We start from the raw sequence: 9,237 nt of genomic DNA, 5'->3' as shown, positions 1-9,237 counted from the left end.
AAAGCGGAGTTACTGTGATCGTGTTTTTCCAAGGAAAAAGTGGTTGGTTACGAAATCTGTCCTTTTTTTTTTTTCCCATGATTACAAGCTCTTTGTTTTCCAATGATCTGACGGCTCGTTTGTCCCCGGTCTCTGTGTCTTTCTTCCCTCGTCCTGCCCCCGGTGCTGCGTCCACCCCCGAAGCGCTCGGTTCTCCGGGTCCGGTCTGTGAAAAGGCGCTGGGAGCCCGGGGGGCTTGGGGACGTCGTGTGGGGACGTCGTGTCCGGGGGGAGATGGGCGCGATGGGCTCCTGGGCAGGGCTCCAACCCCCCGCGCGGGGGGTGATGCTGGGGGAGACCTCTGGCATGGACCATGCTGCGCCAGCCCTTGGTCCTGCTGGGAGCCTTCGGTTGCCCGTCCCCGGGTTGTCCCCGGTCCGAGGTGCTGTCACCCTCCACACTGGGCCACCAGAAGCCCAACCCCGGCCTCCCCGGGGTCTGCGCTTTCATTTTGCTCTCTGAAACCTCTTCATCGCCTCTTGCGATCAATCTTCCTCCAGAAGAGAGCCCGGCGCCTTGAAATCGCTCTAAGCCCATCACTGCTCGCCCTGGGGGTTCCATCGCGGAGGTAAGGATGGATCCCAGCACGGCTGGGGGGAGCTCACACCCCAGGGGCGAGGAGGCTCGCTCTGCCCGGGGCTCTTCCACCCCAACCTGCCCCAGGGAAGTCGCTGGGTCTGTCCCCCCATGGAGCTGCTGGCGGGGAAGGAAGCCCCCGGGCTCCCTTTCGGCCATGGCGGGGGACGTTTTAAGAAGATAAAAGTGATTTCTTGCTGCTCATGCTGGCCGGAGCCGGGAGGATTAAAACAATTTTCATAATCCCAGTGATTTCCTTTTGATCGGGATTATGAAACCAATCACGAATATCAAAAGCCTCGGCTTAAAGCAGCAGCCAGAGCAAGACCGGGATGCCCATGGCCCCCGCGTCACCCCTGCTGCCCCCCGGGGATGGCGGCCCCGGCACCCCCAGGTAAGCGGTGCCCACCCGGGACCCTGCCCTGACGGGTTTTGTGGGGTCAGGGGATGGGGTTTTGGTGGCGGGGGGGGGGGGGGCTCTGCAGGGCGCACGTTGGGTTTTAGGGGTGACGAAGCTCCCCCCACCATCCTCCCGCGTGAAGGTGCTCGGTCCGGGGCTGTTGGACCGGGCAGGATTTGGCCTCCGGGAAAGCTCAGCGCATCTGGAAGCGTGGGATGCTCGCAGGAGGGTGCCTAACGCTGGCAGGGGACCCCCTTCTCCACCCTTTTTGGGGCTCCGGGAGCCCCCAAAGCACCGGTGCGGGGCACAACCCTGGGCACCCAGTGCCCCCGGGTTCGGTGCCCCCCGTTGGGCCCGGGGAGGGGGGCTGGCTCGGCTCCCCGCTCGCCTCCCGAACCCACCGCCCAGACAAAGGGCATTCCCGAGAGCCGGCCGTGGCAGCCGGGCTGCCCTCCGTCTCGGCGTGGGGGGTCACGTCCCCTCTGTCCCCATCCGCCATCGCCCTTCGGCCGCCCGCCAGCCATCGCGGGGGTCGGCGGCGGCGGGATTTGGCCGGGAGCCCTGGTGCGAGGAGGAGGAGGAGGTGGGAGGCAGGGCTGGACGTGGCCCCACAGCCCAGCCAAGCGGCTGAGCTCCGGCTCGGCTGAAGGGGCCGTGATTTGCTGGTTTGTCCTTCTATTTTTTAATTATTTTTTTTTTTTCCCCTCCCCTGCTTCCTTCCCTTCTTCCGCCTTCTTCTCCCTCTTCCGAGCCCTCTCCCGATGCAGCTCCGGGGGTAAGGACAACCCTCACCCTCCCACCCACGGCCCCGTCCCGGGGGGTGCGGGGGGCCCAGGGATGCTCCTGCAGCCCTGGCCTCGGGGGAGACCCCCGGGGGGACGGGACGGGTGGGGGGGACCGCGTGGCCAGTGCGGGACGAGCGAGACGCATGACCCCGCGGCTGGTGGCACCTTGGGCGCGTGGCAGCCATGCGGGATTCCCGGGGGGTCTTGGGGTGCTGATTCGGGTCGGAAAGCACCGGTTCCCCCCGGGGCGTCTTGGTGGGTGCCCCAGGGCACCCAAAACAGGGTGGGCAGCCCCTGCTCAGCCCCCGGCCGCCCACTTTGGGGAACCTCCGCTGCCCCGAGCGATGCTGGCACAGCAACCAGCGCCTGGGTGGGTGGGTGGCATCGCGCTCTGCCACGTCCCCGTCCCCTTCCCTGCTGGGCTGAGCACCCCAGGCCATGGCATCCATTTGGCCCCCCCCGACCCTGCTGCGGCCGAGCCCCGGCGCAGGCGGGAGCGATGGAGTTCGCAGGTGATGCCAAGGAGGGTGAGGATGCGAACCCTGCCCGGGGCCTTCTCCCCGCAGGGCGCATGGAGGGGACTTCCCCCGCTGAGACACGGCCCCCCAGGCAGCACGGCCGAGCCCCCGTCTCGCCGGAGCACCCCGAGCCTGCCCGCAGCCCCCACGCCATCCTGGAGAGCAAGGTGAAGGCGCTGAAGGAGAAGCGGGGTGATGGCCGGCCCGGGACCCCCGTGGCCACCCCCGAGCGCCCCTCGCCCAAGAAGCCCCGGCCACGGCGGGGGAAGCCGGGGCTGGACGCGGCGGCTGTGGAGCTGCGGGCTCAGCTCCGCACCTACCTGACGGACGGGCTGCTGGACGGCGGGGACCCCGCGGCTGGCGGCACCCTGACCCCCCGCCTCGGCACCCCGGGGCTCTGGCGAGTGCCGGCACCGCGGGGGGACGTGCCGGGAAGCACCCAGCTCCCCAGGGACGAGGGCAGCGCGTCCCAGGGCTTCGAGCCACCCGTCCTGGAAGAAGGGGCACCGACCCCACCGAGAGACCTGGGGGTTCCCCCCATACCCCCCGCCGCGGCGGAGGGCTGGGAGAGGCTCTCGCTGGCCGAGCGGGTGGAGAGGAACCGGCGGCTGCTGCAGGAGGTGCTGGGCCTCTCCGCGCCTGGTGAGGATTGCAGGGGGAGCGGGAAGGGAGAGCTTTGGGGTGAAGGGAAGGTTTTGGGGTGAAGCGGGGTGCTCGGTGCTGTTCCCCAGCCTCCCACGCTGCGGGAGCAGCTCCGTGCTGGTCCCCTCGCCGGTGGTGGCAGAGGTGCCCCTGAAGGCAATGGGGTGCTGCTTCACCGGAATGCTCCGGGTGAGGCCGGGTCCGAGTGAGGGATCTCGCTGCTGGAAGCAAGAGCGAGAAAACCGCTTTCCAGGGCGCTCGGGGGCTGTGGGCATCGTCTTCGCTTCGCAAGCCACCGCCAGAAAAGGAATGAGCTTCTCCTTTGACAGCATCTGCCCTGATGACTTCGTGGTCCCCATCCCCGCGGGCTGGGTGCTGTTACCCCACGTCCTGCTCCTCCGGGGTCTCTCCGGAGCCGAGCCACCGGGATAGCCCTGAGAAGGGTGTTGGGACGGGCTGAGCCCTGGGGTGGGGGGCAGGGGAGCCGGGGTGGGGGCTGCGGTCAAGCCAGGCTGATGCCTTTCCCTCTCCTGCTGTTCAGAGGTGCCGGCGAGCGACGGGGACTGGGACTCGGGGGTCTCGCTGCAGGACACCGAGGGCTGCAGGTGGGTCAGTCCCAGCGTGGCGGAGATGGATGTGACCCTCTTCCCCCCCCCCCAGTCTCATATTTTAAATGGCAGGGAGGGGGGCAGCCCCCCAGCACAGCAGCCAGCGGGGGGAGTGTGGATGGGCACTGGTGATGCTTCGGCGTGAGCCGTGAGGGTCCGACCGAGCTGGGTCTCCATGTGGGGTTTGGCACGGTGGGTCCCCGCTGGGACCCCGGGTGGAAAGGGAGCTGGGGAAGAGGACGGGACAGAAACCTGCCCCAGGTGCTTAAGAGGATGGAGGCGGCAGGCGCGAGTAATCTTGTTGGCCTCACGATAAACCTCGGTGGTATGGGCTAAAAATACGGAGCGGGGCCGGGCAGGTGAGCGGGACAGCAGCGCACGGGCTGGGGAGTGGGGCCGGGAGCGTGGGGGCAAACGAACGAGTTGGGAAGACCCCCCTGTGTTGTGGTGACTGGTTCTGTATTGTGGTTACTGGGTCTGTATTGTGGTTACTGGTTCTGCTCCGCTCCGGCACAGGGGTTGATGGGTGACAGCCGGGTGCAAGACAGAGCCAGGGATGCTGCGCTCGCCGTCAGCAGGGGAGGGGGGATCCCGGACCCCCCCCCATGGGGCTGTGCAGGGGGGTTTCCTGGGGGGGGCCAGTGGGCGCCCACCCTCCCGCTGCGAAGAGGTTAAGGCTGGGCTCCCCGAAGTGACTGCCTGAGCTGATTATTTTAATCAGAGGGATTGGGGCCACAGCCAGCGGGGAAGCCAGGGCTGTGCCCTCCCATCGATGCGCATCCCCCCAGTCTGCAGCCATGGGTGCGGGGGAAGACCCCCCCCCTGCAAGGGCGGGGTGGCAGCTGGGTCAGGGGAGGGGTCCGTCCCGAACCTACCTGCGCTTGCATCGCCTGCCTCAGTTTCCCCATCCACCTCTGGGACGCCGGCAGCACACACAGCCCTGCCTCGGCTGTTGGGGTGCTGAGCCTCCCCCCAGAGCATCACCGCGGTGGGGTGCGACCCCCCCATCCCATCTAAGTACGGGGGGGTCCCCAGCATGGCAGCCAGCCCGCACGTGAGCGGAGGCCGAGCCACGCTTTCTCCGGGCGCAGTGGCCTCGCCGTCGCCATTAAACGACATTTAATCCCCGTTATTTTTTCCTAATCCGGTGGCGCAGGGCCTTTGTCCCCAGGCAGGAGCTGGAGCTGAGCCCTCGCCACGAGCAGGCCAAGCAGCTGCTGCAGCGCGCCCGCATGAAGGCTCGGACGAACCCGCTGCGCGCCAGCCATGACATCCTCCTCCTCCTCCCCGCCGCCCCGCGCCCCAGGTCAGTGCCAGCGTCCCCCTGCTCCGGGCGTGCGCGAGGTCCCCGCAGCGTCGTATTTGTGTGTGGGTGGGGGTTTAATCGTGTTTCGTGGCGATGCAGAGGCGATGCGGGCGTGCTAGCTGGGAATTCCGCCTTTCCCCGCCGGTGGGGAGCGGGTTTGGAGCAGGAGGGCTGTACCAAATCTGCGGCTCGCCACCTGTGCCGGGTCATCACAGAATCCCAGCATGGCAGGGGTTGGCAGGGACCTCTGTGGGTCACCCAGTCCGACCCCCCCTGCCGAAGCAGGGTCACCCAGAGCAGGCTGCACAGGACCTTGTCCAGGTGGGTCTTGAATATCTCCAGAGAAGGAGACTCCACAACCTCCCTGGGCAGCCTGTGCCAGGGCTCCGTCACCCTCAGAGGGAAGAAGTTCTTCCTCATGTTCAGACGGAACTTCCTCTGCTTCAGTTTGTGCCCGTTGCCCCTTGTCCTGTCGCTGGGCACCACTGGAAAGAGTCTGGCCCCGTCCTCCTGACACCCACCCTGCAGATATTTATAAGCATTTATGAGGTCCCCTCTCAGCCTTCTCTTCTCCAGGCTGAACAAGCCCAGCTCCCTCAGCCTCTCCTCGTAGGAGAGATGCTCCAGTCCCCTCCTCATCCTCGTAGCCTCATGTGCAACCCGGCATTCCCGCACTCATTCACCACGCGCCCCGGTGGAGGTCAGGCTGGGGCAGCGGGACATGGCCGCAGGCTCTCGCCGTCCCGGCTTCAGGCAGGGCAGCAGGGCTCTACGCTGTGGCAGAGCACCGGGTGGGCTCTCCTCCCACCCCGTCTTCCGCCCTGGGTTTCTCCCCCCCCTTCTGCCCCGCTTTCCGGACAGAGCCGGGCAGCCTTCGAGGCTCACCTGTGTCCGTCCACCTGTCCCCACGCCAGGGAGCCCGGCGGGAGGCCAAGTGTTGCCGCGCACGACGGCGGGAGCCTGAGTGACTCGTCGAGTGGGGAGTCGAGCTGTGGGCGGGCGCCGCGGCCCCGGGGACCCTCGCCGTCCCGCGTCCGCTTCGAGGACGAGTCGGCCCGCGACGCCGAGGTGCGGTACCTGGAGCGGCTGCAGCTGCGGCACTGGCGGGCTCTGGCAGCAGCCATCTCCTCGCCGCAGCCGGCCGGTGGCGGGCAGCCGGGGGACGGTGCCGACCGGCCCAAAGCCCGCAGCGATGACCTCGTGGCCGGGGGCAAGTGCAGCGCCTGCGGCTCCTTCCTCGGTGCTGGCCGGGACGTGGAGACGCCAGCGGCCGCCGACGCGGTTGGAAGCAGCCCCGCGGCACAAGGAAGCCCCCCCGGGGGTAGCGGGGGGCCAAGCTCTGCCCGGTCAGAGCCCAAAACCAGAGCTCTGGGCCTGCGGGGGTCCCCGCTGTGGATCCTCCCCTCCCGCCAGCGCATCCACACGGAGAAGATCAGGGAGACGTACATCGGGGACGTTGCCTCCGTCGATGAGGTGGACTCGGCCCTGGAGAGCACCGACACCTCCGACGGCTGCCGGACGGACAGCGAGGAGACAGGACCCCGCAGCCCCCACCCGCGCGGGCACCGGGACCCCCGGGCTCGCGGGCACAGGGCCCCCCGTGCCGCCCCGCAGCTGGAGGCGAGGGTCGGGAGGGGGACGTGCAGGGATGGGGGCTCGGCCGTTTACCCCCCGCTGCCAGGCAGAGCCGGCAGCCAGGAAGATGGGGACCCTCGGCGGCATCCGGGGGTTTGTGAGGGGGTGGGAAGCGCCGCTCATACCGTGCAGCGGCCCAGTGAGCCCCCGGACCCCTCCCCGCAGGGGGGGGCGGCTGGCACCCAAAAGCCGGGCACTCCCCTCCCCGCTCCCCCTCCCACCAAAAAGGCCTGCTCCCAGGTGCCTTGCCGGAAAGCCCTCTGCTCCGGCAGCGGCCGCCGGGCATCAAGCCAGGGAGCCCAGGGCCCGGAGCCCGAGGGTGGGAGCGCTGGGCCCCCCCAGCCCGGGGGCGCAGGGCAGCGACGGGGTCCCTGCAGCCCCAGCTGGCTCCCGGGGAGCCCCCTCCGTGCCTTGTCCACCAACAACTGCAACAACACCCGGGGGCAGGACCCCCCGGGGCCGGGCAGAGGTAAGGGACCCACGCGTGGTTGGGTGACCGGGGGGGGTCCCCAGCGTGGCGGGGACGTGACTGTCTCTCTGCAGTTACAGGGGCATCGTCGGAGGCTGCGAGTCCCCCCGGGGAGGCTGGCGGGACCCCTGGAGCGCCGGAGCAGCAGTGCCCGGCCGGGAGCGCGGCGCAGGGGTGAGTGCGAGCGAGGGGACGTCGGCATCGGGCTCTGGGCGAGGGTGCTGCTTCCCTGAGCATCCTTCCTCGGCGAGCAGGGTGTTGCCGGGCTGAGCTTCCCCAGGCATCAAAATCCCCCCCAGAAACCACGATACGGAGGTGACCGATTTTGCACCAAGCGGGTTTCGCGGAGCTGCGTTTTGCCCCGTGGCTGGTTCTGCCGGCGGCGTTGCAGCAGACGTGGCTGCGGATGATCTCGGAGGGGTTCAGCTCAGCGCCAGGTTCTTCCCTTTTGGGGAAAAAAAAATCAGCTGCTAAAGGCCGCCGGCCCCAGGGCTACCCCAGGGCTTGCCAAGCTGGCAGGAGGGTTCGGAGACGGTGCTGGGTCTCTCAAGGCCGTTGGCGGGATGTGGAGAACAGGGTGGGTCTGAAAGGCGTTAAATCCCTGCGCCGGCGGGGAAAACGGGTCGGGAGCCCTTTAGGCAAAGCCGTCCCTTGGTGCGTGTGCTGGGTTGCTGCTGCGGGGAGGTGGCAGCGCCCCGATGTCCCTGCGTGCCCCGATTCCGCCGTGCTGCAACTCTCGAGGATGCGAAGGCGGGTGCAGGATGGACCCCCCCCACCCCCACCCCCCCCCGCCCTGAGGCAGCCGCCAACCCGGCTCCCACCCCGGGCACACGATGGTGGCCGAGCGTCGTCCCCCTCCACGCAGGGAGCCGCGCCGGCCGGCGAGTCGCAAGGGCAGCGGTGCGTCGGCGTCGGGGCTGAAGAAGCTCCTCTGCAGCCTGAGCCAGAGCACCAAGCAGCGCCTGGGCCGCTTCCGCTGCTACAGCATGGAGCAGCTCCCGGTCCCCGGCGCCATCCCACCGGACGACGGCCCTGCCGTGAAGAAGTCGCCCTCGTTGCAGTCGCTGCGGCCGGTGAGCCAAACCCGTGCTGGGGACACACCCCCCCCAGCTTATCCCCCCTTGGCGCGGCTTGGGGAGGGCTCTGGCGGGGGGCGCGGGCTGCCCCCTGCTCCCTGGGCACCCCCCCATCCCAGCCGGGTGCTTTTCCGCAGGGGTCACCCTTCTGCCAGCCCCGAAAAGTCGCCTTGGCGCAGAGCCTGCATCCCCTCCCGGGCAAGGCACCCCGCGCCAGCGCCTACCTCCTGCCCGCGGCCGACAGGTACGACGCGGCCCCCTCAATGTCCCCCCGACGGCTGCCCAGCCCGAATCGTCACCCCAGCACCCAGACCCCGGCAGCTTCCCGGGGTCCCCGCTCAGCCCATGTTCCCCCCCGCAGGAAGGGGGGCTCGGGGCCGCGGCGCTCACTGAGCGTGGAGGACATAGGGGCGCCCAGCCGGCTGCGGGCGGTGGGCCGCGTGGTGGAGGTCTTCTCCGACGGCACCAGCCAGCTGGAGCTGCAGCGACCGCCCCATGGCGCCTTCGGGTTTCACGTCACCTCTGGGCACGGCCGGCCCGACACGGGTATGGTGGGCTCGGCCCAAGGCTTCACCCCAACCCCTGCGGGGAGCGAGCCCAGGGACGGGTGGAGGGGGCTGCGCAACCCCACCGAGCCCCAGCGCGGTGATGGTGGGGGACATGGCTTTGGCCATCAGCCCTTGGCTTGGGACGCGCAGCCTATCCCAAAAAGCCATTTACTGGCGGCCACGGGGGGCTCACCCACTCTCCCCGTCCATCTCCGCAGGTGTCTACGTGCAGGAGATGGCGGACGCCGGCACGGCCAAGCTGTACGCGGGGCTGCTGGGTGTGGGGGACGAGATCCTGCAGGTCAACGGGGCGGCCGTCTCAGCGCTGGGGCTGGCCCGTGTCCGCAAGCTGCTGCTGCGGGCAGACACCCTGTCCCTCCGGGTGCTCCGGCACCGGCCAGCACCCCGCTAACCCCGCCACGGCGCCCGGGAAGCCGGCGGAAGGAGGACGATGTCTCGGGATGCTGCTGGACCGCGCCGTCCCGCAGCCCCGGGAGCTGCCCCGCTGCGGTGGGGACAAGCAGCAGGTTCTCCAGCCCCCCCAGGGGACAGAGCGGGACCAGGGACCCCCAGACAGTGCTCTGTGTCTCCAGGAGCTGCCCCAAGCATGGGGACAGGGTGGTCTATCCTGCTGG

General features: G+C 69.1%; 1 protein-coding gene across 1 annotated transcript; it reads left to right on the top strand.

Moving 5' to 3' along the window:
* Positions 1-1,751: 1,751 nt before the first annotated feature.
* Positions 1,752-9,100, top strand: KIAA1614 (KIAA1614 ortholog). Its single transcript, XM_075422517.1, has 10 exons — positions 1,752-1,790; positions 2,367-2,960; positions 3,502-3,565; positions 4,725-4,874; positions 5,789-6,978; positions 7,053-7,152; positions 7,844-8,051; positions 8,192-8,298; positions 8,416-8,600; positions 8,821-9,100. Exons 2-10 carry the CDS (start codon positions 2,372-2,374, stop codon positions 9,012-9,014), a joined length of 2,787 nt encoding a protein of 928 aa, XP_075278632.1. The 5' UTR covers positions 1,752-1,790; positions 2,367-2,371; the 3' UTR covers positions 9,015-9,100.
* The last annotated feature ends 137 nt before the right edge of the window (positions 9,101-9,237 follow it).

The sequence above is a fragment of the Opisthocomus hoazin genome, chromosome 6 (assembly GCF_030867145.1).
Source record: "Opisthocomus hoazin isolate bOpiHoa1 chromosome 6, bOpiHoa1.hap1, whole genome shotgun sequence".
Classification (NCBI taxonomy): domain Eukaryota; kingdom Metazoa; phylum Chordata; class Aves; order Opisthocomiformes; family Opisthocomidae; genus Opisthocomus; species Opisthocomus hoazin.
Note: the sequence above shows the minus strand (reverse complement) of the source record. Positions and strands in the feature narration are given on the sequence as shown.